This window comes from Neofelis nebulosa, chromosome 15 (genome assembly GCF_028018385.1).
Source record: "Neofelis nebulosa isolate mNeoNeb1 chromosome 15, mNeoNeb1.pri, whole genome shotgun sequence".
Taxonomy (NCBI): domain Eukaryota; kingdom Metazoa; phylum Chordata; class Mammalia; order Carnivora; family Felidae; genus Neofelis; species Neofelis nebulosa.
Genome location: NC_080796.1, coordinates 70,721,433 through 70,736,129, shown reverse-complemented (window position 1 = coordinate 70,736,129; position 14,697 = coordinate 70,721,433). Strand labels below are relative to the sequence as shown.

Here is a 14,697-nt window from a genome sequence, read left to right as displayed (position 1 = left end):
AGCATGCTCCTCAGAGAGGAGGCCAGAATTTGGGGTGGGGAGAAGTTGAAACCCCAGAAAATCGGGCATGGATGTGGGAGCAAGGGTCAGAGATAACACAAATTAACTCCTCACACACACTGAAACGCCAGAAGGAGCCCACGAGCCCAGGCTCTTCCCCTCTGTGTCTCGATTGTCCAGGCCAATGGAGCAAGCCTTGGCCGACAGTTTAACGTTGATGGTCCTCTCAAATCTTTATTGAAACAAGAAAACATCGTTTGATCACATCTTCTGGTGGGAAGAATGCATGTGTATCTATATATGGGCGCTGAGAAACAAGCAAGGATATAAAATAAAATATCAACTGTAGTTTTTTATTTAATTAAATTAATTATTTGCTTGTTTGTTTTTAAGTTTATTTATTTATTTTGGGGCACCTGGGCGGCCCAGTTGGTTAAACATCTAACTTCAGCTCAGGTCTTGATCTCACAGTTTATGGGTTTGAGCCCCACATTGGGCTCTGTGCTGACAGCTCAGAGCTTGGAGCCTGCCTCGGATTCTGTGTTTCCCTCTCTCGGTGTCCCTCCCTGACTCGCACCCTTTCTCTCTCTCTCTCTTAAAAATAAATGAACATTTAAAGAAATGTTTTTAAGTTTATTTGTTTATGTTGAGAGAGACAAAGACAACCTGAGTGGGAGACGGGCAGAGAGAGAGAGTGAGAATCCCAAGGAGGCTCCACTCTTCCAGTGCAAAGCCCGATGAGGGGACTTGAACTCTCAAAACTGTAAAATCATGACCTGAGCCGAAACCAAGAGTCGGATGCTTAACCAACTGAGCCACCCAAGCACCCCTTAACTCTAATTTTTTAAAAGTTAATTTGAAAATCCTTGTAGATGCCCCAACAGCACACTTTCTTCCATCCCATATAACCAGAGCTCCTGTCTGGCTGATGAAGGCAAGATCCAGCCATCTTCAAGTTTCACTCCTGAGTTAGAAGAGCTCATCTCAGGGCCATAGGAGGCCAGGAACAATGGGTACCATGACCACTAGCCACGTTGCAGTCCAGGCTACTCCAGTGGATCTGGCTGAAAGAGAAAGAGAATGCCAAACAGTTAGGTGTCTAGAGTTCAGGGAGGGAAGGATTACTTCCCCTCTCTGTTTTTCCACCCCACTCGCCATCTACACCTACTAAGAGGAAAAAAGAGAAAGGGAAGAGAGAAGAGAAGGGAAGAGAAGAGAAGGGGTAAGAACAGAGGGGAGGAGGGAGCAGAAAATTAAAAGACAAAGAGAATGGGTGGTAAATTAGGGATGCTTTTCTAGAATAATTTGGGTGGCTAACAAGTGACTAGAGTGGTTTAGCACTTCCAACATAAAAAGGGCTATATTATTGTTTTCCTCCTCTCTGTAGATGAGCGGTCACCCTCATTTTATAAAGGACAGGGGCTGTGTTTCTTCCTTTTTCTGGCTCTCAGGCTGTGCTGGTGTTATGAAGGTAGTCTCACGGCCAGACCCCAAACTGTCCCATCAGGTCTGTGGTGGCAGGAGAGACTAGAAGAGGCATGGCCAGTCAGTTGGGAAGAATGAAGAAGTATACAGTGTCCATAGTCTGCATGTGGGAGCAGAGGTGAAGAAATCAGTACAGGTGGGAGAGTAGACCGGGTCCGGGAGGACCGTGAAAGAGCAGTGTCTCCGAGGGCCATGGTCCCTGGTGCCTGACAGGAAACTCAGGTAAATGTTGGCACCACGGGCGTGAGTTATTCTGGAAGGATATGGATATGGATATAGATTCTCAGGGATGTGGTTTCAGAGGTATGGAAAGTACAGGACCCAGAATGCTGGAGATAGTAATTCAAATTTATTAAGGGGTCCCCCAAACTCCTAGTATCTCCAGAATTGAAGGAACTGGGCGTAATTTAAGTACCATTCATTGAAGACTCATCAGGCACTGTGCTAGGCAGGTTATCTGTACTATCTCATTTAATCCTTATACAGCATGAGATAAGGATTACTATTTTGTCTGCTTCTTAGGAAGGACACGACTTGGCGAAGGACGTGACTTGGAGAAGCGAAGTAACTTGCTTCACTAGTAAGTGACAATTCCGGGATTCACCCCAGGGGTCTGACTCTAAAGCCTACGAGCTTACTGCCTGATCCCAGCTACCACTCTACGGGACTTGCGTAGGCTTGATAGAGAGCCAAGAGAGATGCTCAAGTGAATGGATCCTCCCAAGAGACAGAGGATCTGAAACATGAAACCCAGAGTCTGTCTTTCTAAAGAGCAGAGAGTCTCTACCTTAGGATAAGGCCCTCGTTCCTGTTTACCGCCTGTTCTGGCTTGTGCTCATCTACCCGGCCCTTCTTGCCTTTGTTAATTTAGGCCGTCTCCCAGAAACCCCTCTATGCACCTGCTCAGCTGGGTCTGGTCTGCTCTCCCACTTGCTGACATCTGATTGTCCTACACTTCCCCAGACCTCAGATTCTAGGACCATGCATTGTTAGAGCTGGGTAGGAGTGTCAGCCCCCTTTTGCAAGCAAGGACGATAAGCTCCACAAAAGCCAGGCGAGCTTGCTGAGAGGCGGTGGCAGAGCCCGGGGTAGAACCCGTCTCCCAGGTCTCACAGATGCCTTTGGGATTCTCCACCCAAGCAGGATGCTGAATAGGATTCCCACAGCTTTCTTGAATCAAGAGCAAACTAGTTACCCGTACCCCGCCTCGGCTCCCTTGGGAATATTTCTTACCCAGACTACAGGGTAAAGTGAAGTAGACTGTGTCATTCTTGCTGCTCACAGCATTGCTGACTTGGCAGGTGTAACTCCTGGAGTAATTCTGTGGATTAACGGTGATTTCAAGCACATTACTATGGATCTCCTTTGGAAATGGTCTCGAGTCCCCATACCAGCTTACAGACAGGTCTTCGGTCCCACATGACAGTTTCAGATGACATCTGTTGCTCTCTTCCTGTGTCTTCTCAAACTTTATGACAGGTTTAGGTACTGGATCTGAAGACGAGGAGGATGTTGTAAGATGAGACGATGGGTTTATGCATTTATGAGGCACTGATGCTACAAGCGTTTGGCTAACAAAATACAAAGGGAGCTAGGTAGGGACAGGAAGTGGTGTCATGGAGAAGAGGCCCCTACAGAGGGAGCCAGTGAGCAGCTTTGACGTCTGGAGGCTCAGACCGGAAGGGCTGCTCCTTAGGGGTGACGCTAAAATGGATACGGTATGTATGTTGGGGGTGGGGGAAGCCACGCCCCCAGAACCAAAATGGGGTTATGACTATGTGTGGGCCGGAAAGGACAGCAGAGATTGGTTGGCATCAGACTTGGTATCCCAACTGTCTGAGCTCCTTGGGGATCCTTCTCCAGCACCAGCCCGGAGTTGGCATCTTGGCCCATCTGCCCTTCCAGAGCACGTGGGCTCAGATTCAGCAAGAGTCCTGGGGTAAGAGGTGCCACCCGGCACACTGCAAAGCCCTTTCCTGGACCCTGGCAGAGCTACAGAGAAGAGCCTCATGTAACTCCCAGCACGCATAAGCCATGATGCACAGCATCGTATCCGTTATCTTTGGCATCTCAGGGTTTAGTACAGTGCCTGCCACATAGCAGGAATTCCGTAAGCATGTGACAAAAGGATGGATGGATGGATGGATGGAGTAGTTATGAGATACAAAGGACAAAACAGTAGCTTTGGAGTGAGACCAGCCTGGGTCCTGGCTCTCATGGAGTGACATCATCAAGGTAATTAACCCCTCAACTTTCCTTCCCATTGGTAAACTGACTCCACCTCATAGCACAACGTTAGTGAGATAAAATGGCATCCTCCAGGGGGAAGTGCTTTCTGCAGGGCACAAGTGTTATATGCGTGTTGGAGGTCACATCATCATTACTGCTGTCATCCTGCCACCAGAGGGGCTAAAAAGTAATCTCAGCATCTGTTCCTTCCTTTGCCATGGCCCCTTTACCTGAGACCCGCTGGCGCCTTTCCATTCCGGCCATGGATGAAACCCCTGCAAAGTCAGTGCCGCTCGGGTGTCAAAGGATTAAATGCGTCAGAGAATTGACGAGCCCAGAGCTTGCCTCTGGCTGCAAGGGTGTGGGGTGAGATGGGAGGGTTCTGCCTGTCTGGTCTCCCTGACTCTAGGCCCATCTCCAGTGTGAAATCCCCCTCAGATTGCTGGACTTCCCCTGCACATTTTCATAATGTTTTTTGGCATTTCCTGTGGTCTAGCCTTGTCTTCCATATCGTCCACATTTTACACGCCGAGAAGCATGCACTGGGGCACTTTGTGGATGGGATTTTTTGAGCCAGCAGGGAGGCTGGCTCTAAGATGCCCCCCTTGAGCTATCAGAAATTCAAGGTCTGTACTGAAGAATGAGTTTCCTGATGGTCTTATCTTCAGACACACGCGCTTACCTCACACCAGCTTTGGGAATTTAAAATATTCAGAAATGTTGCAAGCTGATTATGAAACCATTAGGAACTTGGAATTGGCCATGGGGGCACTATTTACCACAGAAATTGGTAAATGATACAAATTTGGGCTTTTTCTTGAGACCACTGTAAGAGACTTTGACTCTTTCCTGTTCCCAGAACCTTCAAAAACCTCCCAAATTTTCAGGCTCATGTGACTTAGAGGAAGTGAGAAAGAAGGGGCCTCCAGCCTCTTAGAGCAGGGACGGTTGAGCTGGTGGGACCTGATTGTACACGACACTCTTCATTTACACTGTTTCGGGGGAGAAAGAACATTACAGACATATTCTGAGTATTTTCTAGAGATTTTGTATTTATATTTTTGGTAATTATCTGGTGGAAGGAAACTGCATGATAAAATGATTTGGTTTGGAAAGGAACCCTTGTTTTCGTTTTTTGATGTTTTACTCTCATTATTGACTTTGATTCTCACGACATCCTAAAAGCAAGATATAATTATCCTCATAATATGGGGACTCCACAGCTCTCAGGTCTCACCTGTCTGGGATGTCTGCCCTGCCCCTCTTCTCTAATAATTGCTTACCTCAACACCAGGGAGGAGTCCCCAGGAGCCATGTTTCTGCTTTATAGCCTGACCCTTCGGGCCGTAAATGTTTTCATCGGATACACGTATCTGAACCAACTTGGGCTAATCAGTTTCTCTCTTTAAATTCTGAGAATTTAGGGGTGCCTGGGTGACTCGGTCGATTAAGTGGCTCTTGATTTCAGCTCAGGTCATGATCTCTCAGTCCGTGAGATCAAGCCCCATGTTGGGCTCTGTGCTAACAGTGTAGAGCCTGCTTGGGATTCTCTCTCTCCCTCTCTTTCTGCCCCTCCCTGCTCATGCTCTCTCTTTCTCTCAAAATAAATAAATAAACTTTAAAAAATAAATAAATTCAGGGGCGCCTGCGTGGCTCAGTTCGTTGAGCGACCGATTTCGGCTCAGGTCATGATCTCACGGTTTGTGAGTTCGAGCCCCGTGTCGGGCTCTGTGCTGACGGCTCAGAGCCTGGAGCCTGCTTCGGATTCTGTGTCTCCCTCTCTCTCTGCCTCTCCCCCACTCATGCTCTACCCCTGTCTCAGAAATAAATAAACATTAAAAAAATAATAATAATAATAAATAAATTCTGATAACTTAAACCAAGAGTTACAAAAGTCTAGGCCTTGAGAGTAAGTCATGTAAATGGCAGGGATCCAGAGGCCTAGTCTACAGATTCCTGAGGGTGGGGACTCTAGACTGGCCTCATTCTTCCTCCTGTTCAGCCCTTCCTGCCTCTTTTAGGTCCCTTGAATTGCTTTAAATAGGTCTAGTTTCTTTAATAGACTTTTTGGGGTTTTTTTGCCAAATTTATATCAAACTAGTTTCTGCTACTTTGCCATCAAAAGAAATTTACTTAATATGGTGATGTTAAGATCTTTCTCCAAAGGTCACAGACCTAGTAAGTGGGCTAGTAACCGGAGTTTAACCCAGATTTGTCTGCTTCCAAACATAATATTAGTCCTTATTCCACATGTACCTGTTAGGCTGGAGCTACGAGTGGAAGTTTTTGTCCCATCCATTCTGAAAGGTAAACAGCCTTGCTTTAACATTCCCTGCCCCATTCTGTATCTCTTGTACCTTTCTCCTTGAGTCTGATGAAGTCTGTGTTCAGGTGTATCATTAAGATAAGCTCAGAACTGATTTGGGTTGATCACAGAAGAGCGTGAAGAGAAGAGAGAAGAAACCATTTCTGTGGTTTTCCCTCTCTTCACGGTTTTAAATGTCCCAAGGCTCTCAGTTTGGGTTCTGCCGGCCCAGGCTCACTCCCCAGAGGAACGGGCTCCGGGAGAAATGAATTAAGCCTGTCCTGAAGTTCCTCCTCCCAGAGAGGGTCCCCATGAGCCCAGGGAAACCTCCCAGTGGTCCATCTGGGGCCCTGGAGTGGGGCTCCCCAAACTCACCCAACACCTCCAGTGAGATGTACTTAGATATCTCTCTCCCAGACTCCTTCAACACCTTCAGGATGTAGGTGCTGCTGTCCTCCTTCTGGACATTATAGATGAAGAGTGTGTGGTCAACACCAAGACAGACCCTGTCCTTAAACTGAGACTTGAAGTATTTGGGGGCTTTGGACTCCTGTTCTACAATCTTCTGGTTGTCGTTGTAAAACCAGGCTAATTGTTTGTAGTCATGAATCACATTGGAGATTTTCAGAGTCACGTTGCTGCCAGAGATGACAGTCATTTGATCTGCAGCATCTGTGAATGAAAGTGAGAGCCGTCTTAGAGAGGGCAGAGCGGCCCGGCGGCCCAGGCTTTGGCCCGAGGGGTCGGACAGGGAAGAAGGATGGGGTTTCTGCTTGGAAGCAGTGAGTATGGGTTTCACTAGGAGGCCTGGCCCCTGATCCAGAATTCAGTGAAAGCTGCAGCTTGAGGAATGGGCAATGAGAAGTTGCCGATAATTCACCTAGTTCTGCCCCAGACCAGACAGAAAAATGTCACTGAGGCTGGCCTCCGCTCTCTCCCTTGCTCTCATACCAGTAGATTTTCAAATAAAATGGTGACAAGTCACATCCCCTCTCTGGGCTTGTGTTCCCCGATCTTTCAGTTGAATTCTCCAGGAAGTAGGTGGGAAGTAAAGAAGACGCAAAGTTCGAAACGAATGAGAGTCAGAGCTGTCCAGTGTCAACGTATTCTAGAAGCATGAAGCCATTTCGTTCATGGCGAGATGATGCTAGTTTCCTGGCGTTCGTAATTTTTGTAGTATTTCTCAGCTTTGGGAAACTTGTGACACGTTGAGACTTCTTTTCTCATTCGAACTAACCTCATGTTTGTTCCTATTTGTGTTTGCTCTTCTGTTCTTTTTTTCATGCGGGCACCCAAACCTTGTTTGGCTAAGGCAAGGAAAAGACAAGACGATAACCAGGAAGGTGCAAGAGGAAGGGGGATCTGTTGACTCATTGTGGAGGGAGAAGAACAAAGTAGACAGATGTGGATAGATAGTTATCAGTATCTACCTCTAGGCTGAGAAAAAGCAGTAGAAAGAACCTACTGGTAGAGGAAAGAGGGAGTACGAGCTACATTAACGCTGGCCTCGTATTCCACCACGCAAAACCTCAGCTCATTGTTGAACATTATGTAGATATCTCGCTGCTCACTTTCCACAAGACTATCATTTCCAAAAGCACTCTCTTCAGCTCGTAAAAGATTAAAACTGCCTGTGTCCCCAGAGCTTTCAAGTTTCTATTCATTAGTTCTTCCAAGCATCCAGGTCTCCATTCAACAAACATGTTTCGAGCACTTACTCTGTGCCTAGTGCCTCTGCAGACATACTTCGGCACTCGTTTGCACGGCCCTTCTGATTGATCCATTCCACACATTATGATCTCTGTGACATAATCAATTCAGGGCCAATAATGGCATCGGAACCACTGTATGCCTGACACTGTGCGAGGCTCTGATATCAGCCATGCAGACAGGAACTCTGGTCTCTCGGGGCGTGCAGCAAATCAGGACACTGCCCCCAGGATTTTCAAATCGCCAGACATATGTCCTGGGCTTGTCCTCATTCTGTTACTTGTTTCCACGTGAATTAATGGAAGTGGTGGCAAGAGAGAGCCTAGATCGATGTTTTTCAGACTTGGCACACTATTGGCATTTTAGGCCAGATCATTCCCTGTTGTAGGGCCTGTCCTGGTGCATTACAGGATGTTCAGCAGAATTCCTGGCCCCTGCCCGCTACATACCAGCAGCACTTCTCCAGATGTGACAGTCAAAAGAGTCTCCAGATCCGGTCAAATGTCTCACCCCCATTCCAGCTGAGAGCTACTGGCCTGGGTCATCCTGGACAGACTCTCCAACAAGGGTCAGACACATGCTCAGGAAGACAGCTCAACCCGCAATCAGCCACCACTTTATTTCTCGGTAAAGGTCTGAAAGGTCTCTCGATATGCACAAGAGATAACGCAAAACCGCACCACTGGCCTAGGACATGTGGTGATGAGACAGAAAGGACCCAGCACCTCTGTTGAAACAGAGAACTTCCCTAAAGTTTCCTTGGAGAAAGAGCAAAGGGGATGAGTCCAATGAGAAAGAATGAAGACTATAGAGCACGTGGACTCAAGGTATGATCCGGGCCCAGTTATACCCTGCATCTTTCTCCTTGTGAGAATGGGTGTTGCTTTCTAAGGACAAGAAGATCATGTCTGGCAAGGGTATCCCCAACGTGCTCAAAAGAACTTCAAAATTTAGTGTGAAGGGCGTGGAGACACTGTAGCAGACACACAGTCGCGAATTTTGTGAGTTTCTCGAAGGCAAAGACCATGTCCTGCTCAATTTTAAATCCCCAAAATATTTGGTTGACATTTTGGTATTTAATACCCAACGGGTGGATGGATGGACGGACGGACGGACGGACAGGACAAAATGTGTACATAAGTGCTCCCAGTTCACACATTGGGTTTCCTTTAACATTTTTTGAGAGACCGTAAGTAGAAATTTGAGTTACTGTTTAATTACTCGTAAGCAATGAACTGTGTTTCTTAAGTATGATAGGTGCCCAAACTGGGCCAGTAGACTCCCGTCTTGTGGCTGGATCCTGATAAATGAATAAAAGATGGCTATTATGATGTAGAAAGCAGAGGAGTAGGGGAGGAGGTGCTTGGGACTTCTCAAAAAAAAAAAAAAAGATCCCAAAACATAAAAACATAGAGCATTCAAGATTTCAGATACCAAAAATCAATGCAAAGCAGCTAAAAGAAACCTTGACGTATAAAACCAACAGCCTCAGATGGGCTGAGATCAGGCTTGAAAATAACAAGGGAAAGGAGAATTTTGTTTTGAACTAACTAATGAAAATGTGGCCTGGAAAAGCAACATAAACCTCAAGATAGCAGCAGTAGAAAGAATGCTTGGCATCCCATGACCCATGAGATCATGACCTAAGCCGAAATCACGAATCGGACACACAACCGACTGAGCCACTGAGGCACCCCTATTTTGATTTAATTCTGACAGGAAAAAGTAGTTGGTTACGTCTCTGGATGCTGAGGATAAAGTACCTGTGTTTACATGTAGTTTACAATAGAAAATGAAAATCTTTCCTGTGCCAACCCATATTTCTTGTCAGTACAGAAGCAAATTTAAAATGGGGAACACGGGGACTCAGACCAAAAGAATCATCATTTCATACCTAAGAGTCTGCTCTGGGAGGCAAAAGAGGCCCCACAGAGGAAGTTCTCTCTACTCTAAAGTCACATGGTTTCCAGCAAAATTATGAAGGAAGGAAAGAGGTGAGTTTTTAAGATACTAATATGGAGTTATCACGAGCTCTCTGATAAGGTCAACTATTTTAAGCTATACAAACCTTTTAAGGAAGTAATTTCTAAAATTGAAGTGTAATTTACATACGACACTACGTTCGTTTCAGATGTACAATATAATAATGCCCGAATACTTCTTCGGAGGAATAGTGAGAAAGGCAATAGCTTACCTCTCGCTTCTCAGCTGACCTGGAAAGAAAAGTACTGGGAGGTTGAGTAGTTGTAACAGAAAGGAATGTTCGCTCAGTCCCGGAGCACGTGAGGGGAACCAGAACAAGCCCATGGCAGAGGAATGGCCTTTAACTCTTAACAACTAGATGTTGGGGGTTCCTTTGATACTGAGGCTCCCAAGGCCTCTGCTCAGATCCTCATTCACAGACCCTAGGGAGGGCAAGCTTTTTTTCCTACAATTTAGATCTCTCTTTGGGAATGACAACATCATTTATCTTTGCTCAGGACACAGCCCCTGGCTAGAGGTCTCAGAGAATGCCACAGGGAGCAGAGTGTGTAACTAGCAGAAAATGCGGCAGCTTTCTTTTGGAGCTGATATTCAAAATGGGAAAAAAAAAAAAAAAAAAAAAAAAAAAGGAGGGGGTGCCTGGGTGGCTCAGTCAGTTAAGCGTCCGACTTCGGTTCGGGTCATGATCTCTCGGTCAGTGGGTTCAAGCCCCGAGTCAGGCTCTGTACGAACAGCTCAGAGCCTGGAGCCTGCTTCGGATTCTGTGTCTCCCTCTTTCTCTCCGTCCCTCCCCCACTTGTACTCTGTGTGTGTGTCTCTCTCTCTCTCCCAAAAATAAAAAATAAAAACGTTTTGGAAAATAAATAAATAAATAAAAATTAATAAACACAAAATGAAAAAAAAAAAAAAAGAAAAAGAAAAAAAAAGAAAAAAGCAGCAACAACAACAGAAAGCAAAACACCAGACCTTCCCAGACCTCGAGCCGTGGAACGAAATATAAGAAGCCTACTTCCCGGTCTCCCCAGGACCCTGTTTTTGTCATGACCCCATAGGAAAAGAGAGAGCCTTATCTCCAAGGCTCAGGAAGTTTCTCCACGGTGCTGCTACCAACATGGGTGTACCTGCTGTGTGGAGACCACACTCCACTCCCGGGGTTAAGCCCCACCTCATACCCCCTTTTCCATCTCACCGTGCCTCCCATATACGATCACAGGCACACGACGCACGTAAAGTACCTTGAATGTTTGCCAGGAGCAAATGAGGCAGCAATAGAAGTCCCAGAGGTATAAACCACTCCTGCCTTTGGGGACACATGTTATGTCCCAGGAACGCTGAGGACAGGCCAGACCCCACGTTAGCAGCGGACCGAGGGCTCCAGAGCCCTTGAAATCATGGCCCGAGTTTAGAGGAAAACACCCACTTTTTGCTTGTACAAAAGCAGGCTCATGGGTGGAGTTTGGAGGTCAAAAACAGGAAGCCACCATATGTGACACACAGCGGTGAAGTGAGCTACTTTGAAGGCACAGTTGGTTCTGTTTTCTCGAGAGAAGATCCATAGCTACTACTGGGTTCTCAGAAGGGCCAGTGCTCAAAAATGATTAGGGTTCCCTGATAGAGAATATCTGCTTTTGGCCTCCCAGGCAGGAATCACCCCAATTAATCCAGAAGGTAAAATTAGGGCCCACCAAACCTGCAGGGGATTTCCGGCCGGGGCCACGTCTAAGTCATGAGAGGAGTAGGTCATGTATAAGTGTCATTCAGGACAGAATGTCTGGGAAATCAGGTCCCCCATGCCCTAAGCCCCACCCTCGGGCTCTTCCTCCTTAAAGATAAAGTCACTGTTTGTACCTTTACATTAGCTTATCCACGGAACGTTGGTTGAAAAAGCAAGATCACTTGGTCCAAAAGGAGGGATTTCCCAGAAATTTCAGGCCCATCCCTCTTGAACCTAAATGAATTATTTGCCCATCTGGGGCCCTTTGGGGACCCATACAGCAAGCCACAGTCCCTAATACAGCTTATTTGTAACTATTTTTGAACTGGAGACATTTCCAATTCAACAGAGAGGGCACCGATAAAAGCACGGCTCGGCTCCATCTGCGAACTCCTCTGATGAAAGGAATTACCCTCCCCCAAAAGATCAGCTTGGGGAAAGTGAGTCAGCTCAATACCTTAAACTACGGACGACACCCCACTCACTTGATCACATTGGAGCCCTGTGAGGTGAGAAAGACAGGCAGTATTGCCTGCATTTTATACTTGAGATTTTGAGTCAGAATAAGGTCATGGTTCAGCTCTCCTCCACCCGTCTTCTGCTCCTTCCCCAGTATGGGCTACAGGAAATCTGCGGACTAGAGAAGAGACGATGAGAATGAGGGAACTTGAGGTGGACTTAGCTAGGGAAGATTTTAAACAGAACCATAAATAAGGTGCGTGGGAGGAGGAGGCAGAGTCACAAGGGCAGAGAAAGAGAAAAAGAAGGAAGCGAAAGAAACCACACGTGGGTGGGCTTTGCTCAGACCTGGACTCTCCAGAGAGTCTTCAAAAGGGCTACTGCTCCGTGTTTCTGTGTTTCTCGGAAGCATTTGAAGCTAGCCCTGGGGGGGATAACAAGATTTATTCCCAGCCTCCCTAGTTCCAGTAGGAGGCAGCACAACACTGCAGGTGTCCGCGTAGGCTCCAACTTGGGCACATCCCAAGGAGACTAAGAGAGCAGGGGACCCAGGACAATATCCTCACCTAAGAGGTGAGCAGAAGAAAAGGACCCTAAAGATGAAAATGAGAAGGATCCACCATGGACAGAGGGAAGTCTAGGAGAAAGTGATGTTTCAAAAACTGTATCCGGATTAGCAGAAACTGTACTCATTGTATTTAATAATTGTGTGCTCACTAGTGACCTTAATCTTGGTGAGAGCCATTTTGGGGAGCAGAGACCAGATTCTCCCCTCCTCTTGTCCTTTCTCCTTTTTCCTTCTATCCATCAGATATTCCTTTTTTTCAAAGATTTTTTTTAAATTTTTAAAATTTTTTTAAATTGTATTTTATTTTGGAAAGAAAGAGAGAGCAGGGAAAAGGGACAGAGGAAGAGACAGAGACAATCTTAAGCAGACTCCAAGACCAATGACCCTGGGATCACAACCCAAGCTGAAATCAAGAGTCACATGCTCAATCAAATGAGCCACCCAGTCACCCCTATTAGGTATCTCTCGGGCTACATCTGAAGTTGTACAAATGAAAGCTATACGTCTGTCTGCTCTCCTTAAATTTTTTTTTCTAATGTTTATTTATTTTTGAGACAGAGAGAGGCAGAGCATGAATGGGGGAGGGTCAGAGAGAGAGGGAGGCACAGAATCTGAAACAGGTTCCGGGCTCTGAGCTGTCAGCACAGAGCCCAACGCGGGGCTCGAACTCACGGACCACGAGATCATGACCTGAGCTGAAGTCGGACGCCTAGCCGGCTGAGCCACCCAGGCGCCCCTACACCTGCCTGCTCTTAAGCAGCTCACAGTCTCATGTGTAAATATGGTTTGGAAACGGAGAATAATGGGACCACATGGATGGACCACCCAACACAAACTGTGTGATCGGGGGAAGCTGCTGGGAGACAGACAATAGGTGTGACTCCTTTGAAGAGCAAGGGAGTGTGTTACATAAGGAAGAGGAATATGATAACATCTGCGAAGGCAGAGAACGTGGCTAGATTGGGAAACTGAGGATATGTTGTGTGACCGAAACAAACAAAAAAAAGGTGATCCAGGTCCAGATCAATAAGGCTTTTGTGTGTGTGGTCAGGAGTTTGGGTTTTATCCCGACCCCTTTCAAGGAGAAGTAAGTAAAGGATTTTGAGCTGATGGATGATGTGCTTCATTCCACGGATTAGAAAGAACGCTGATGAAGAGGAGGATGAGATTAGAAGTAAGGAGATGTTAGAAGATTCCAGCTACACAATAATGAAGGACTCAGCAGCAGCAGCAGCAGTAGAGTGGGTGATGGGAGGAAGTCAGAATCAGCAGAAGCCCATACCTGGTTTTTTAGCGGGAGAAGGAGGAGGGAAAGGGAAAAGAAAGAGCCAATTGTCGGCTTGGGGGACTAAATTGGTGGGTGGGACATGAAAGATAAGTTCAGTTTGGGATATGTTGTGATTAAGATGTCTGAAACAGAGTCGAATATGTGCACCTGGGGCTCAAGAGAGAGATCTGAGCTACCTCCCAGAAATGTGAATAGTCAGCACACAAATTGTGGTGGAAAATCCTATCATGTACAAGAAGGATCTCTCTTGGGAGGAATACTTAAAGTGAAAAGGAGATTGAGCAGGGAATCCCCCATGTCTTAGTCCATCCAGGCTACTGTAACAAAAATACCAAAGCCTGGGAGACTTGCACAACAAATATCTACTTCTCATACCCTGGAGGCTGGGAAGTCCAAGATCAAGGCACCAACAGATTCAGTATCTGGGAGGGCCCACTTACTAGTTCATAAATGGCCATCTTCTCATCGTGTCCTCGTGTGGTAGAAGGAAGGACAGAGCTGAAAGGACGGAGCTCTCTGGGGCCTCTTTTAAAAGACACTAACCTGGGGTCTTTTGTGGTTCCATACAGATTTCAGGATTGTTTCTTCTAGCTTTAAGAAGAATGCGAGTGCAATTTTGATTGGGATTGCATTGAATGTGTAGATTGCTTTCGGTAGCACTGGCATTTTAACAATATTTATTCTTCTAATCCATGAGCATGGAATGTTTTTCCATTTCTTTGTGTCTTCTTCAATTCCCTTCGTAAGTTTTCTATAGTTTTCAGCCTACAGATCTTTTACATCTTTGGTTACGTTTATTCCTAAGTATTTTGTGGTTCTTGGTGTAATTATAAACGGGATCGATTCCTTGATTTCTCTTTCTGTTGCTTCATTATTGGTGTATAGAAATGCAGCTGATTTCTGTACATTGATTTTGTATCCTGCGACTTTGCTGAATTCATATATCAGTTCCGGCA

At 46.2% G+C, this 14,697-nt stretch overlaps 1 protein-coding gene across 2 annotated transcripts; it reads right to left on the bottom strand.

Annotated features, from left to right (window-relative positions):
* Positions 1-332: 332 nt before the first annotated feature.
* CD48 (CD48 molecule) lies at positions 333-11,133 on the bottom strand. Of its 2 annotated transcripts, none has more exons than XM_058700255.1 (4): positions 10,948-11,132; positions 6,395-6,691; positions 2,719-2,979; positions 333-1,064 (listed from the first exon to the last, which is right to left on the bottom strand). In XM_058700255.1, the coding sequence occupies exons 1-4, from the start codon at positions 11,024-11,026 to the stop codon at positions 985-987; spliced, it is 717 nt and encodes a 238-aa protein (XP_058556238.1). In that variant the 5' UTR covers positions 11,027-11,132; the 3' UTR covers positions 333-984. The 2 variants fall into 2 exon arrangements, with proteins under 2 accessions (XP_058556238.1, XP_058556240.1); XM_058700257.1 differs by lacking the exon at positions 333-1,064 and adding an exon at positions 1,080-1,509 and having other exon boundaries at positions 10,948-11,133.
* Positions 11,134-14,697: the final 3,564 nt, after the last annotated feature.